The following is an 18107-nucleotide window of genomic DNA, read 5'->3' on the forward strand; positions in this document are numbered from 1 at the left end:
GAGGCTAGAGGCAGATGTAGAATGATTTTTTTTCTTTTAGGGTTAGGTTAGACTCATTGCTAAGTTGTAACCTTGTGAGGTTGTTAGTAAGTGTTTGCCTATACAGCATAGTCTCTTCACTCTGGCTGGTGGGAATTTCAACAATTTCTAGCCAGTGTAATCTTTGGGAATTGTTCAATTTATAGTTCCCTGGATTGTTCTTTCCTTGGAAATTATTTTTATCTCATTGAGTTTCACCCATGCACATGCAAATTAGTATTCTGCCAAAAAGTCAAAGGATCCATTATCCAGATTTCTGGAGTTCTTTCCATAGCTCTCACCTCTTCATTTGTCTGCCCTATAAATTCTAACCACCTTCACCTTCCTGACCTTCTGATGTCTATCTCCTCAACTCAGCAAGAACATCAGGCTTTGTTTAGTTTCCACCTCCCTACGCCATGGTGTGAAAATTGACCCCAGAGAGAAATCTTGGTCTAGTATAGGGCTCATATTTATTATTTTCTTTCTCTCAGAAATTAGAGTTCTATATTGCCTGTTGGCAAATTTTGAATTTTTGTCCTTTTTTCTAGTTGTTTGTGACAGGAAAGTAAGTCTGGACCCTGTTACTCACTCATGACTGAAGGTGGACATGGTCATAGCTAAATCTTTAAAGTTGGTACTTAAATTCATTGCAGCTAACTTTAAATAGAATCACCGTGGTTAAACTATGTAAGCATGAAGACATTTTTTCTTTTGATCAAACTGATTGAAGCTTTGATGTTTAAAAATTATCATATACTTGTATTTTTAGGACTCTAACATATATTTTATCAGGGGGAAGTTTTTATTGTCTTTCACCTTGGCATACATTTTCTTTCATTATTAATATGAAATAATTTAATTATTATTTTCTCCCCATTAGGCTAGTAATTTAAAGAAGGTACTTCAAGGAATTATGAGTTATTACAATGAGGTATGGAAAACATCTGACTTTGTTTAAATACAAATGCTATTTGATAATTATGCTGACACTGAAAAATGACTTAGCTTTTTGTTTATAACATTTTACTGGAAAATAATTCATAATTGGAATATATTATTTTGCCATTTTTAGAACACTCAAATTTTGTGGACATAAACAGGCTTCAACTTAATATAACATTTCTAAAATAATGTTGCTTCTATATTGATACTCTTTAAATTGATTTTTTTCTGAAATAGAATTACCTTTATATAATAAGATTTTATGCAGTAATGTAAAATAGACCTTTAAATTGAAGTTATTCCCTATTTAAAACATGACATTTCTTTTCAATGTAAACAGCCAGAATATACTATGAAATTATGCTTGTACAAGTGAATTGGGGGAAAATGCAAAATGAAAGTAGTATTAAACTCATATTAGCTAGAACATTATTCAAGTAGTTTTGTTTTTTTTTTCTTTATTCAGCATCTTAAGTTCTCTGGTAGGATTATTTGATATAAGAAAGTTTATTGCTTAATGTTTGGAAGCTTTTGATTTGGTTTGCTATTAAAAAATTATGTTTCTGTTTTTTAAAGTTGTCACAGTTAAACTTGTAATTTCTTTCAAACAATTTTAAGACCCAAAATTCTCAATTTATTTATGCCTAAAACTCATTTCGAAGCTTTTTTTTTTTTTATGTTACAAAACTTTTTAATAAGCTAAAAATAGAAAGATAAGGCCAGGAAAGATTAATCCATTATATTTGTTATTTATGTGTGACGGTTTAATTTGTAGGTCTCTTAATCGATCAAAAATCAAAATATCTTGACTATGCTTTGGCTTAACATAGGTCTGTTTACTTTTTAAATAAAAGGCATAGGTTTTGTCATGATAGACCAGGCCATAGGCTTCCTAAGCAATTCCTCTCTCTGACAGTGGGACCAAAGGATATTTAGTATAAAAGCATTTCAGTTGCTTTTGGTTGGTTACTCAAAATTTTGGGATGTTGCTTAAACTTTGCTAACTGGTTTTAGTCAATAATTATGGATTTATCATTTGTTAATTTATCTGAATCATTTCATGAACCTATGTATAATTTATTTTCCTAGTAATAATTAAGTGTAGTAAATTCTTTGTACATAAATGAGTAATATAATTTATTATTTCAATACTGCAGTTTTTGGGGCAACAGATTTCTGAAGAACTTATCCCTGATTTAAACCAAATAACTGAATGTTCAGATTCTGTGGAGCTTGGGAGGTTGCTCCAGCTTATTTTAGGTTGTGCAGTCAACTGTGAAAAGAAGCAAGGTAAGTGTATTTCAATTATTTGAGAATATATACTTTCTAGAAACAACCTACATTGCTATGGAAAGTAGCATAAAAATGTACTATTTCAACTTGACAGAAAAGCACCCTGAAATGTAAACCAGGAGATCTGAATTTGATTGCAGCTCTGCCACTAAAAAGCTACAAATCTTGAGCATCCTAATTATACCTGGATTCTGAGATTCATATTTAGTGGCTAAATATAATGTATTTTAATTTAATTAGTTTAATATAGTCAATGCTTAAGACATTGGAGAATCAGTAAAAATTATACTTAATCGTCTGATACATTATCTCTTTCATATTTAAGATATAGAACCTTAGGTGGACACAGATTTTCATAAATAAATATACAGGTACTAAATTATAATCCAGGTTTCTTTCCTCAGGTGATATTCTCTTCAGAAGAATGTTTCCTCCAGATAAGCAGTCTGATGATATAAATGGAATTGGCGTATTATATTGATATATCCAAACACAGTGATCTGTATTCTACTGAATACAAAAAGATTATATCAGGTTGAATATAGTGAATAAAATAATGAACGGAACAGGCCAAGGGGCTTGGATAAGTCAGGGTTGTGAGTTTTTTTGATGCTGATGTTTTTTGCACAATTCATCCAAACTTGGCTCTGGTACATTATCCTTAAAAGAGAATGTTGAGTGCTTAAGTTTGTAAAATACTTTAAGTCAGGTCTTTAGAAAACAAATTCGATGTTATCTAACTAATGAATAAAGCATATGCATATGAGACAGGACAATTTCAATAAAAACAAATTCAGAAGGAGAAAAAATACATAAAATCAATTGTAGTTTATCAGTAGGAAAGGAATTGGGTATCAGAAAATTTTGATACTGGTTTATTTCTCTCATTAGCTATCTACTTTTTTCTAAAGTAGGTCATTACTTCTTTAGAGTCTGTTTCTCACATGTAGTGTCAAAGATCTATATATTATTGTGTTTTTTTTCCCATAAAAATGAGGAATGTTTGCTTGTGGAAAGTTAAAACTTCTGTAAATGTTTAATTACAAATTGTCAGATAGTAACTTATTTTTAAATCAGCAATTTTCTGTTATCGTGATCCTTTTTATTAATACTTTGTTTCTATTTCAATTACTGATAAAACCTTTTTGCTTAATTTAGCATATTTGTCCATTTTAATACTCTTTTTCAAAGAACCAGCTTTGGCTTCGATTCTATTTTATTCATACTATTTAATATCCTTTTATCTTATTTTTCTGTTGTGAATTAATCAATTTTTTTTTATTCTAAGCTATAATTGACATTTTAAATTGTAACTTTCTCTTGTTGTGATTCCGTTGCCTCCTACAAATTTAAATGTGATAGGTAGTATTTTGATAATTTAGTTCTAAGCATTACTTAGCAATTTTGTCTTCAGATGTTTAAAAGAAAATTCAGTTCTTGGATTCATAAGTAAAAGTTTACTAAGAAATGTAAAATAGTTTAATTTTCATTATTAAAAAAATTGGGATTATCCGATTGAATTTATTTTTGGAGATACACGTCTGGGTTCTTAATTTTGGGAAGTGAGCAGATAAATGGAAAAAAAACTTTTAACAATTTAATTGAGATTTAAAAACAAAACAGTCCAGAATATAAAACAACTTCCACACCTTTATACTTTGTAAAATTGATTTTCAAAATGATTTCAAGGTATTGCAACAATCTCAATTTGAAAGAATGAACTAATTAGATTTACAGTGTCCTGTTTATTTTGGTGGAGAAAGTGATCATTTTTATTAAGATTTCAGCAACCTTGAAACACTTCATTATCAAAACAACAAAAAAATTTAAAGGAAACTATTCCATTACCTGTGCATTCTCTAGTTAATTCTTTCCTCTCCCCTACCCCAGCAGCACTTTGGGAGAATCTTCGGTTTGGCTTCACAAATAAAAGAAAGGTTTAGAGAACTTTCTGAAATTTTCCAAAGGAGTCATTAAAACAATAAAAGTATTGGAAAATAATAAGTCCTTAAAACTTTTAGAAAATTGTTTTAACTGGTGAATATACAGTTGAAATGGATTTAAATCTGTTAATACTCATGATTCTTCATTTGTAAGTGGGGTAGAATCAGTTTAATTTATTATATGTGTATTTGTGGAAAGGCATAAGGATCTCCTTGAGATGAGAATAGGTAAAAGTTGAGCAGGTCTTTACAGGAAGCTAAATAAGTTCCTTCTCTGAAAGCTTTCCTGAAATGAACTGAGTAGGTAGTAAAGTGAAACATCCTGGGTTTAAGATTTTAGGAGTTCATTTAATACACATGAATTCATCCCATTAATATTGAATATTTAACAAGAGAAAAGAAGTTGTCATAATTGTTTTAAGATTAATTGCAATTTATTTTTCTCTTATAAGAAAATTAAAGGTTTCATTTAAAAAACATGTAAAATACTTAGTTAATATCATCAATTCTGCTTATTTATTTTCAATGGATACATTACTTGTGGAAAAATAATATACTTGCATAGAGAACATTATGCAGGTACATTATTTGCATAATGTACTGTTAATTGAGTGGCTTAAAAGTATTATGAGTAAAGAGTAGATTTTTTTCATATTTGATTTTTTTAAATCATAGAACATATTCAAAATATAATGACACTGGAAGAGTCTGTTCAACATGTGGTCATGACTGCTATTCAGGAGGTAAGTTATATTCACATATGTATGAAAACCCTAAACCAAAATATATAAAAGTTCACATAAATTTTATGGATGTTTATTTTTCTGTTTGTATAAACTTGCCATTTGCAGCAGGTTTACTTATCTTTAGCTATTGTGTCTTCCTTTTTTTTTTGCCTCCAAAATACGTTAAAAGAACGTCCAGCCCAATTTTAATCCCTGTGCATTTTAAAAGATAAATCGATATTATCAAGTTTCTTTAAATAACTTCAGCTAAGCAGTCTAAACAACCGCTGCCTAGATAAAAATTTTTATTTCTTCTCTTTTTTCTGCCAGTTAGAGCAATCTTTTCTGAAATTTTACAGAAGGGGAGAGAGGGAGAAAGAGAGGGTGTATGTGTGTGTCATGCATTTTTGGAATGTTAGAACTGTGAGTGAATGTGGTCATACTTAGGGTTTGGAGCCAGGTAGCCTGGGTTTATCTAAGTTGACCATAAAGATTCAGAATTTCTTTGGTGCATGTTTTTCCTTAAAATCAGACTGAAAAGGCTGAGACAAGTAGAGTGCAGAGATATGAGGGAAAGTAGAGTGTGGGATTAGTAAGGACAAATGTAGTTTGGAAGCGGGTGTTTGAATTAGAGGGAGATAACATTTAGGACTTTAGAAGTCTATATACTGTGAGTTTGCATTGTTGGTTAGGATCCAAAGCATCACTAAACATAAATAAATCTACCTTTCATATGCAAAATAGTTACTTTACAGGATTTTTTTCTCTGTAACTCCTACTTTTTTATTATTTATTGAGGTGACATTGGTTAATAAAATTATGTTTCAAGTATATAATTTAATAATACATCATCTGTATATTTCATTGTGTGTTCATCTCCCAAAGTCAAATCTTCCATCACCATATATTTGACTCCCTTTACCCTTATCTACCTCTTACTTTTAAAACGACTTCTCAAATTAGTAATTTTGTCATGTCACGTACTTAAAGGCTTTATTTTAAGAATTAATTTATGTTATGGAAGAATCATTTTTTATTATAGTGTTCAGTTTTATTTAGAACTTGGATTATAATTTTTTACTATATAAGTATTTTCAATATAACTACATATTTCAAGCACACTATTTCTTCACCAATATGTTCGAACATTGTATTATTAAACCTCTATAAAGTTTTTATTTGAATACTATTCAAAGGATTATCAAATTAAGACAAGGAAAACTAAAAGAAAGCATTTTACTGTTGTTTCAAGTAAACTTATTTTTACTGCATAAACATCACTTTTTGTACTTAATTTTACTCTTTTAATTTCCTAGTTGATGAGTAAAGAAATACTGAGCTCTCCTACAAATGATGCTGTTGGAGAATTAGAGCAACAGGTGAGTAAATATGTGAGGAAAACGTTGAAAACAATTATATAGCACTTTGCCAGTTGCTATATAAAGCTTACAGAGGAGAGCTTACACACATTATTTTCCTCCATGAAGTTTAGTTTATTCTGTTATGAGATCACAATTGAATATATGCATTCCTTTCTGAATGCAAGTAGTGTTGGTCTGCAGAGTTTTTTTATGTTTGAAGAGTGGTATTGAACTTTCTTTCTGACACTTGTAATGCATATATGGCCCATTTTATATGGTTACACAGTTAAATAGTAGACAATTTAAAAAATTCTGCTATATAATAAGGCAATATAATTTTTATCACAGTTATCCTGATTTTGAAGAAACAACTCAACGACCATGTACTCAAGTATCCTTTCCCTGGTTTTATTACACGACTATGTCACATGGGGGAAAAGGTATTCTCCTATGTATAACCCAATCTGGTTATAAGGGAAAGGTTAAGAAAAGACGCAAATGCCTCAAGTACTTTTGCTGTTATATTTTTGGTAATCTGTTTTTCATGAGTGTCATCAGTTATGTCAAGAAGTATTTTTTTATGTGATGAAATTAAGCAATGCATCATCTAATACTCTTGTTTAAATATTTCACAAGAATTTATATAAAATTTTATTTCTGTGGGATCTTAGTCTTAAATGTTAATGAAACTGTAAATATTATTCACACAAAAACAAGTTAAGACTTACTTGTTAATAGGTAAGGTAAAATTTTAAAATTGTTTCTAGTATCAGTGTATATATGTGTTGTGATAAAAGTATATTTTTCAATTTGTGTCAAAGCATGATTTATTAATAATTAGGACATTTTATATTTCAGCTTAAAAGGGCCCTGGAAGAACTTCAGGAAGCACTAGCAGAAAAAGAAGAACTGAGGCAAAGATGCCAAGAACTAGATATGCAGGTGCGAAAAAGGAACCTGATCTAAGAAAAATTTCCTCTTTAAGTTTAATTTTATTTTAATTAATTAATTGGCAAAGTGTTTTGGAGGTTGGATTTTATTTCATGGAGAGACCATTAAAATAATTTTTTATAGACTTGAATATTCAAGCATGCATTTCATAATTTTTCTCTTATAAGAGTTGAAAATTGCTGGCTTAACTATTTCTTTGAGAAGATCATTCTGATTGTAGAATTTCAACTACAGTATTTAGATGAAGCCTTAGTTTTTTCTTTTGTAAAAAGGAGAAAGAAAAGTAGCTACTTCATAGGATATGAATATTAAATGAGGTGATTTATGGAAGTACTGAGAAATGCTTAACTCCCAATAAATGCGAGTGCCAAGTTCATTTTGCTAACATGTACATGTGTATGTATTCTTGTGTTCATACACACATACATGTTAGCAGAATAAACTTGGCATGAGAGACAGTAGTTAATGGTTAAAGGGATAGATTTCAAACCAGGGCACCTATATTCAGAACCTGACTGTGTTAATTAGATGGTTGTAGACTCTAAGGCAAATTACTTAATTTCTCTATACTCCAATTCTCTCTTTTGTGAAATGGTGTGTTAATAGTATATATCTCCCAGAGTGATTATGAGAATTAAATGAATAATATGCATAAAGCACCTAGAGGAGGGCCTGGCACATAGCACTTTGTATGCATTTGCATATATCGTTGTTATATGCAAATGCAATGTGAAAGTTATGCAGTAAGTCTTGAAAAATTATACAGAAGATTAAATGTACCATCATAATATGCAGTATGTAAATTGCACTTTTTGTTCAAATAATGGGCTGCATAAGTAGGTGACACACCGAAAAGTCAAGAACAAGGGTTGTGGTAGCAACATCCTTGCTTAATGAGATAAATGTCTACGGTAATAAGGCTGTGTCATATTTCTAATCCTTAAGGGTTTGCGAATAAGGAAAAGAGAGATGATTCGGTCAGGGTGATTAGCTACTTAGGACAGTGACAATACCAGAATCCAGGTCTTCCTACTTTATTTCTAAAAATCAGTCCTCTGTGTTCACATAAAGCCAATGGTTCAATTTTAGAGGAAATTCTACCTGTTTTTCTTTCATCTTTTCTAACCATACTCATCTTGCACATTATAACACACACACGTAAGCATCTGAGATGTATCATTTTCAAATAAGATCATATCCACCCTCCAGAATACCTCATATAAAGAATAGAAAATTGAACCATTCAGATATTACCAGTATCGTATAGGATCTGCATATAGTTTTCTGAGAAATTCTTATTCAATAAATTTTGTGTTAAAATATTTAAGTGTTTGTAACAGTATAGAGTATGATGATCTGATTTTAGTTGAAAAGTACAGACATCTTAAGTTTTGACATTTTAATTCCAGTATTAAAATAGTGTCAACCTGTATCTCTTTGCTATGCACATAAAATGAATGATTACTGCATATAACCAGAAGAAAATAATTTATTTAACATGGAATCCATACAAGTATATATGATACAAATCCCAATTTTATAAGGAAAATTGTTTTTGAAAAATGTTTAATTTTAATCATATATCACTTGAGAATGATTTTAAAATTTGGGGGGATTCTTTTTTAATACTCAACCAAATGAAACAGAAAAGAAAAATAAGCTGTAAAGAAATTTACCAAGGACAGGTAAACAAGAAAAAAGACATACTTAATGAAGTGAAAATAAAAATACTGGTAATCAAGGAAAGAAGCAGGCACATGGCGTTGACAGAGGTACAGCACAGCAGGCTCCTACTATTGGTCCCTTATTCCCAGCCCATGTAGGGGAGTCAACAAAAATCTAAAATCTTGAGACTTCTCACTGCAGACTACCCAGTCAGAAGGAAATTCACCCTTTACTTCCTTCAGGGTTTTAGTTTTTGTTTTTGTTTTTTTAATTTTTCCTTTGTACTGGGGAGGAGTGGAAATGATGGTTAAGAAGAAACAAAGGCTATAGGGCTACACTGAATTGGGGAAACAGTTTGATGCTCAAAAGAGTTTCCCAATGGGAATGGATGGCATACACTTCTCACCACCCTGGTATAAGATACTTGAAAACCTCAAAAGTGAGAGCCTAGCCCATGTGTTGTAAAAAGGTTGCCCATTGCCTCAATTGATCAGCCCCCCACCCCCACCCCCGCCGCCCTTTCCTGACCATTCACAAGACAATATAGAGCAGTGTGGAAGAAAACAGTTCCAACCATAACATAAAGGGGAAAATATACTGGGTCTTGGGTATAGTAGAGAAGGTGTCAAGAAGTTAACACTGTACCGGAACAGATCAGGTATCTTGACTGCCAACAAAGCATGAGCTAGATGAAAAGAGGAAAAGCATGAGATCTGTGCAAACACTTCAGATGAAAAACAAAGAAAAAAGTGTGTAAAAGACAATAGCTAAGTTTAGAAAATAACTTTTGCTTCATATTGTATAACAATTTCATAAGAACAGATCAGTAAAATAGACTAGGTGGTAGGACAAAAAAGGGAGGTTTGAAAGAAAATTGCAGACATGTAGAAACAAATCAATTGAGTAACATTTAGCACAAGACTTATTCTAGTTAAGCTAATGAACTTTAAGAGTAAAGGAAAAAAAACTACTCATTTAGTTAGAAAAGATAAATCACCCAAAGACAAGAAAATCAGGCTCCCATACAACTTCAGTGCCGCCAGATTATAGAAGAGCAGTGTCCCCCAAATGCTGAGGCAGGGAAACAACTTGGAATCCAGATGAAGGGTTCGGATGCAAATTCATGAGCCCTTTTGGATAAAACTGCTTGTTGACACAATCCAGCTAGCAAACACGTTTCAAAGTCAAGAATGCAAGAATGGAGATTCTGCAGATCTGGTGGTAAAGTTTGAATCCATTTAAATACAGAACGGTGTCAGTTCTGTGCAAATTATGGTTATAGATATTGAGACAACTAAAATTCTGATTCAGTAAATCAGGAGGAAGGCGTGATTATGGGTACTTAGAAAAAAAAGAGGGAAGAAAACTCCACATGAGATTTTGAGGTGCAGTTTTGAGAAACTGATGTAGTCTTTTAGTTCTGTTCCAGTCAAGATTATTATGGGGCCTTCAGGCAAGTCATGACATGTCTACCAGTGGCTTTTTATTCTGCCTTTCCCAACCATTATTCATAACACTTGGCAGCAGCAGGTAGAACCTCACCTAACTGCAGTAGCAGTGGCTGGTTTGTCTTGCATATAATATGTTAAAGAAAAACGTACTCCTGCCTGGCATTATACAAAGTAAGTTTATGTTCTGAGGCAGTGTTCTTCAAACTTGAATATGCCTTAGAATTATGTGGGACTGGGCACAATGTGATAAAGAGGACTCCAATTATAGAAGTTTATATTATATTTTATATTCATAAATAGGCAAATATAAAAATATTAAATTTGGATGATGTGAGAAAATGAGTATTACCTTTGAGCTTTTTTTTTTTTTAGCTTTTTGAACTTTAAGATAGCTCAGAGAGAAAGAAACAGACAGAGAGGAATATATAAATATAGAGAGAGAAATAAAGGGGGACAGAGACCAGTGCAGAGTGAACCTAAAGAAAATACCACCATGGGAGTTTGTTAAAGGCGATGTCTGGAATCATCGCTGGACATTCTAAGTCATAGATCTGGGGTGAGTCTGAAGAGTTAGCACCCTCCTTCTCATCTGTGATAAAGGCAGCTGTGGAACCACAATGCGAAGCACATGAATAGGGGCAAGGTTGGTACCCACAAGGTGTTAAAAACTAAATTTGCCCTTGCTACTGCTCAACTTTCTTTAAAAGATTCCTACCCAGTTTTGAAGACTGAGGCTATTGTTTCTTCTCTACTAATCTTTTTATAACAGCCCCAACTTCAAGCTACAACGAGATATTCTTTTGTTTCTCAAAAGATCCACCTATAGTAGATCCTATCAAAGTGCCTTCAACATTTTCTGTCCTGTGCTTGTTTACATTTCTACCATAAAGATCTTAAGGGCACAAACTCTCCTTTTTTATATCTCAGTCACTTAGGACTGTTCGTGACAGGTAATAGACACTAAATTGCTTACATGACGGGTGGATACACACATTGAATTTAGGAAGAGAAGTTGTTTCCTTCTGTAGTCTGGGGACACTTTCCCAGCCTTTTTGTATTTCTCATTTGGAGGACAGTATTTATAACTTGACTATGTTGTATTTAAGGCAAAATTAAGGATTTTAATTTCCTATCGATTAGCTCAGCATGTCAGTATATAGTCTTATTTACATGAGTAGATTGAATTAATTCTATCTATTGAAAATGTAAATAGCAAACGAGCAATAATATGTTGGAAGTCACCATAGGTCTTTTTTTCAGGCTAATCTTAATAAAACTATATGTAAATTTCTGGTCTTATAAAAAGTTGCAGTCTTGTAAATTTTTAAAGATTTTTTTAAAGATGTTTTTAAGTAGAAAAGAAATGGAACCAAGAGAGCAAACATGCTGTTATGTAAATATATAAGAAAGATAAAAAGTGTTTCAGGTATTTACATTGATGTGATTCTAAAGTTAAATGTTTTTGTCCATTTAAATTATAAACAAACAGTCTCAATGTGCAAATGGATTTAATTCAGCTTTTTGTTGTTGATTCATCAACCAAATGTGCTTGTCCTCTGAACACTAGATGTGTAACTGATAATTTTCTGCTATGAAACTAAATTGGTAACTTTGTGAGTATATGTGTGTATTTTGGCTTACCAGGTTAACAGCATCCTAAAAATAAATTTATACCTAAAATGAGAACAAATTAAGTTTTTGAATTTTATTGGTACATCAAATTTTAGAGACTTAGAAACATTTTCTTTGTAGAACGAAAGCAAGTATAACATTTTGAAGATATTCTCTTTATATGTATAAGCTCTGTTTTCTCTATATTAATTCTAGATCCAGAATTCCAGAGTTGGAAGGATCCTTAGAAATTATTTCATCTGATTGACCAAGCTAATTTAATGGGTTAGTCAGAATTAGAATCCAGAACTCTGGACTCTAAGTTTTTTGCTATTGATACTTACATTCGTGTATTTGTTTTTTAGGTGACTGCACTTCAAGATGAAAAGAATTCACTAGTTTCTGAGAATGAGATGATGAATGAAAAACTTGACCAAATGGATGGATCTTTTGATGATCCAAATACAATGGTTGCAAAAAAGTTTTTTCATGCACAGTTACAACTAGAACAATTACAAGAAGAAAACTTCAGGTAGCATTTTTATTAGAAATCTTTTTATAGAATTCTGTCTATTAAACTGATAGCTTAAAAAATCATAGTATCAACAACTAATTATTAAGCATTATAAAGCATGTTTAGCACACTGATTAAGCTACCGAAAATACCAAATAGTATAAGTGGTTCTGCCCTCATAGGGCTTACAATCCAGTTAGACAAGTGGGATGCATGTATAAAAGCAAAAATTCAAAATAACATGTGATAAGGGCCAAATGAAGGCCATACACAAGTCCACGAGTAATTTAAAGGAGTGATTGCTGAAGCCTATGGAGAATGGGGAATTTCTTACATAGGAGAGGCAAACTGATAATTAAATGAAAAAAAATTCTAAATCTTACGCTAAAGAGATGCTTTTCATTTTAATTTTTTTATTCTTTTAAAAAGTGTACACCTTACCTTTAGTAAACATTGATTGTCTCTTAATATGCTTACCACTGAGTGTTACACTAGCTATAAGGCCTTGAGATGAGGCACTCTGGTTGTACTGTATATGTTCTTTCTGTTATTTTATTTTGATATAATTTCAAGCTTACAAAAAAGGTTGCAAGAATAGTATGCAGAATTCATTTATACTTTTCATTCAGATTCAACAATCATTTTATAGTTTTCTCTCCATTTGCTTTAGCATTCTCTGTATATTCATATAAGGAAACATTTTTTCCTTAGTCATTTGAGAATAAGTTGGAGAACACACCCTTTTATCCCTATATGCTTCTGTATGTATTTCCTAGGAATAAGGACATTCTCTGATAAACCACAGTATAATGATCAAAATTGGGGATCTTATCATTGATACAATGTTATTATCTAATACACAGGTCATATTCAAATTCTGTCAGTTTTCTCAAGGTGTTTAATAGCTAATTTTTTCCCTTCAGTTCAGAATCTAATTTGGGATCATGCAATGCATTTAATAATGGATTCTTAGTCAATGGACTATAAATCCATTTCTGTCATCATTTATTTTGATGCTCAAATTATTCCAGATTCAACCACTAAGAGGTCTTTCAATTAGCCCCTGTATTCTTTCAGCATGTCACTATCCTTCTTTGAGTACTTCTTGCTTTCTGGCACAACAAAATATTCCAGGCTCACCATCATTCCCTTACCCAACTCTGGAATCAGCCATTTCTCCAAGGAGCTCTGATTCCTCTTAGTGGAGAATGTTATTTAGAAACAAAGATCTGTGCTCCAGATGAATTTTTCTATCACTGCTTCTAGTCCACCCCTGTGTACAGAGCTGAGAAATACACTCGTACAGGTTCATACTTGCCCATATTCACACACTTGTATATACCTATTTCTGCATTTATTTTTATATCTGTGATTATGAAAAATGACTTTATATTGACATCCTTTATTTTAGTCCAGCGACTTCAGCGTTCATTCTAATCTCCATTTCCATATTGTAACTCCCTTCTCCAACAGTGAGAAACTTGCCTTAAGTTTTCTTCAGAATATTTACTCATTTACTCAATCCCAAAACACGCAGAAACTAATTTAAGAATTGTTAACCCATACCTTTGTAAAAAGCAAACTAATACTGGACTTCAGTATGTTTATAGTATTTTTTTTCTAACAAGGTAACATTTACATATTGTAAAATGAATAAATACTGAGTACAATTTGGCATGTTTTAACAAATAGACATTTGTGTAACTCACACTTTTATTATTTGATAAATCATCTCTATTACTACAGAAAGTTTCCTTATGCTTCTTCCCAGTCAACCTCTACCTCTCAGAAGCTAATTACTTTTCTGATTATTTTTCACCATAAATTTGTTTTCTCTCATCTAGAACTTCATATAAATTGAATCATGCAATGTGAACTCTAGTGACTTTTTTTGTTCCGCATGTTTGTGAGATTTAGCCATGTTGTTGAATGTATCAGTAATTAATTATTTTTATTGCTAAGTATTATTTCATTATGTGGAATAATTCCACAATATACCACATTTTGTTTATCTTTTTTCCTTTAGATGGGCATTTGGGTTTCCAAATTTGGGCTAATATAAATAAAGCTGGTATGAATGTTAGAATACAAAACTTTCTGTGAACATATTTTTTTTCATTTTTCACTGGCAAATACATAGAGTGGTAATGCTGAGTAACATGGTAGGTCTATGTTTAGTTTGAAAAGATACTGGAAAACCATTTTCCAAAGTGGTCATACCATTTTATATTTCCACTGGCTGTATTTGCTGCTAGTTGCTCTAGTTTCTTTGCCTATATAACATATTTTGGTCTTACCAGTCTTTGTAATTTCCGCTATGCCAGGGAATCTGTAGGGATATCTAATTGTGGCTTTAATTTGCATTTTTCTGATAACTAATGATGTGATAAACCCCTTCTCTTGTTCTTATTGGCAATATTTAATATTTTGTGAATTTTCTTCACACTCAGCCTATTTTTAAAATGAATTGCTTGTCTTATTATTGAGTTATAGGAGTTTTAAAAAATATATTCTGGATATAAATCTTTTGTTAGATATATGTGCAGTAATATGTCACCCATTTTGTGGCTTGCCTTTTCATTTTTAAATGGCGTCTTTCACAGTAAAGGTTTTTTTACTTAGTGCTTTTTGTGTTCTCTCTAAGAAATCTTGTCTACTCCCATGTCATGAAGATAGTCTCTAGTATTTTTCTTCTAGAACCTTCATAGTATTATATTTTACATTTACACCTGTGGTCCATCTTGAATTGATTTTTTTTTTTTTTTTTAAAATAGTGTGAGGTGCAGGAGCCAAGCTTTATTTTTATTTTTCTATATGAGTATCTAGTTGCAATAGCATTATTTGAAGAGATTATTTAACTTCATCAAAATGCTTTGGCACCTTTGTGAAAAATGATATAACCATAAAATTTGGATCATTTTCTGGATTTTCAGTTCTCTTTCATTGATCAGTTTGTCTACATTTATGCCTATATGACACAGTCTTGATTACTGTAGTTTGAGAATAAGTCATTTAAAATCAGGTAATGTAAGTATTTCAACTTTGTTCTTTTTTCAAAATTCGTTTTGGTTATCATAAGTATTTTGCATTTTCACATAAAATTGAGAATCATCTAGTAAGTTTTTGTAAAATAAATCTTTAGTGATTATGATTTGGATTGCATATAATAGAAATTCTGAATATAGTTAAGGTATCAGTCTGTGACTGTGTCATCTTCGTTTAAGTCTTTAATTCCGTTCAGCGATGTTATGTTGTTTCCCACCTAGAAGGCTTATCTGTCTTTAACTTTATCCCCAAGTATTTTATATTATCATACAAATGCAATTTAAAAAATTATTCTGAAGTGTTGCTGCTCATATACAGATGTACAATTGATTTTTTGTATATTGAAACTTTTGTATTTTGAATCTTTTATGTCTTGCAAAGTTTCTTAATTGACTTCATTCTAGTAGTTTGTTTATGCAGAAAATTCTAAAATCTACACTTATCTAATCTATTAATAGACCTTTATGTCTTTCCTTTATTATTTTGGCCTTGTATTTGTTTTCTTTGAGAAGGAACAGACATCTTGCTTCGTTCTTAGTCTGAGAGAGAAAATATTCTATTAAGTACCATCAAGTATGAAGCTAGCTATAGAGTGTTTTAGAGTGCTTTTTATCATTTTGAAGAAGTGCCTTTTTATTTCTGGCTTGCTAAGAGTTTTTATCGTTGATTGGTGTTGATTTTTGTCAAATGATTTTTCTCTGTCTTAAAAAGATAGTGTTTTTCTTTTTCATACTTTTAATATGATCAATTAATTTTTGAATGTTAAAAAACCTTATATATCAGGGATAAATCACTTGATCATATTTTATTATCTTGTATAAATTTGACTGGATTTGGTTTGCTAATATATTGAAAGAATTTTTTTTGTATCTGCATAATAGATATTGGTCTGTAACTTTTTTCTCTTGTAATATCTTTCAAGTTTTATTATCAGAGTTCTAGTGTATAGACTAATTGGAAAGTATTCTCTCCTCTATTTTCTGATAGTGTTTATGTAAGAATATTATTTCTTCTTTAAATGTTTGGTTGAATTTATAAATAAAACACTCAGAACTTGTGGTCCTCTTTGTGAAAGGGCTTTTAATGACAAGGGTTATTTCTTTAATGGCCATAGAGCTTTTCAGGTTTTTTATATTATCTACTGTCAGTTTGGTAAGTTATTCCCAAGGTGTATGTTTATTTCATTTACGTTGTTGAATTTACTGGCTCATAATATTCTTTTTATTGTCCCTTTAGTGATTGTAGGAACTGTAGCGATATCTCCTTTTTTCATTCCCAGTATTGGTCATTTGTATTTTCTCTCATTTTTTCTTGATTACTCTTTCTAGGGATTCATTAATTTTATTAATCTTTCAAATACCTTCTATTAGCTTTCCATATTAGTTTTAGACCTCTGTTCTTTATTTATTTTATTATACTTACTTTGGATTTAAATTTGCTCTTCTTTTTCTAGCCTCTTAAGATTGAATCTTAGGTGATCAATTTTTAAACCTTCCTTCATTTCTAATATAAGCCTTTATTTTCTTGCTTTAAGCAGGAACAAGACATCTTGCTTTGTAAATTTCTCTTCAAGCACTGATTTAGCTATGTCCTCCAAAATTTGATCAGTTGTATTTCTGTTATTGTTCAGTTTGAAATATTTTCTAATTTCCCTTACAATTTCTTCCTTGACTCGTGGATTATTTAGAAATGTGTTGTTTAATTTCTGAATATTTAAGGCTTTTCTAGACTCCTTATTACTGATTTCTAATTTAATTTCCTTGTGGTTAGAGAACAAATGCCATGAGATTTCAGTTTTAATATTTTGGGATACTTATTTTGTTGCTGATCATATGTTTTATTCTGGTGAGTGTTCCATGTGTACTTGCAAAGAATGTATGTTCTATAGTTTTTTGGCTGACATGTTCTGTACATGTCAGTTATCTCAAACTGGTTAATAGTATTATTCAGATACCGTCTTTATTTTTACTGGTATTTTGTTTACTTCTATCAATATTGGGAGACGTGTTAAAATTTTCAACAATGCTTGTAGATTTGTGGATTTCTACCTTTGATTCTATGTTTCGCTTCATGTATTTTAAAACTTTTTAGGTATGTACACTTTTATGGTATGTCTTTCTAATGAATTGACACTTATAATTATGAAATTTTTTTTGGTAATACTTTTTTTCTTAAATATTTTTTTATATATTAACATAACAACCCCAACTTTCTTTGCTTTGTGTGCATAGTATTTTATTTACATCTTTTTACATTTAATATTTTTGTGTCTTTATATATAAAAAGTCTCTTGTATTTAGGATATATATGAGCCTTGCTTTTTTTATCCAGTCTGATAGTCTCAGCCTTTTTAATTGATGTGTTTGGTTTCTTTGCCTTTTATGTAATTTTTTGATATGGTTGTATTTAGGTCTATTAATATGCTATTTTCATTTCTCATATATATTCTTTTGTTCCATTCCTGCATTTCTTGGAGTTGATCAAATATTTTTTTTTAATATTTGATTTTAATCACTGTATTGTCATTTTAGTTCTTCTCGTTGCTATAGGGTTTGAAGTATTCATCCTCAATTTATCACCAGTGT

General features: G+C 31.0%; 1 protein-coding gene across 2 annotated transcripts in view; it reads left to right on the plus strand.

Annotated features, from left to right (window-relative positions):
• HOOK1 (hook microtubule tethering protein 1) overlaps positions 1-18107 on the plus strand; it is a 54774-nt gene that overhangs the window by 15161 nt on the left and 21506 nt on the right. For both annotated transcript variants that reach the window (XM_039887754.1, XM_039887746.1), the window contains 6 exons: positions 902-952; positions 2121-2253; positions 4875-4942; positions 6241-6303; positions 7144-7227; positions 12329-12495. In XM_039887754.1, the coding sequence (XP_039743688.1) occupies positions 902-952; positions 2121-2253; positions 4875-4942; positions 6241-6303; positions 7144-7227; positions 12329-12495 (566 nt within the window). The remainder of the gene's footprint in view (positions 1-901; positions 953-2120; positions 2254-4874; positions 4943-6240; positions 6304-7143; positions 7228-12328; positions 12496-18107) is intronic.

This window comes from Pteropus medius, unplaced genomic scaffold (genome assembly GCF_902729225.1).
Source record: "Pteropus medius unplaced genomic scaffold, Ma_sr-lr_union100, whole genome shotgun sequence".
Taxonomy (NCBI): Eukaryota; Metazoa; Chordata; class Mammalia; order Chiroptera; family Pteropodidae; genus Pteropus; species Pteropus medius.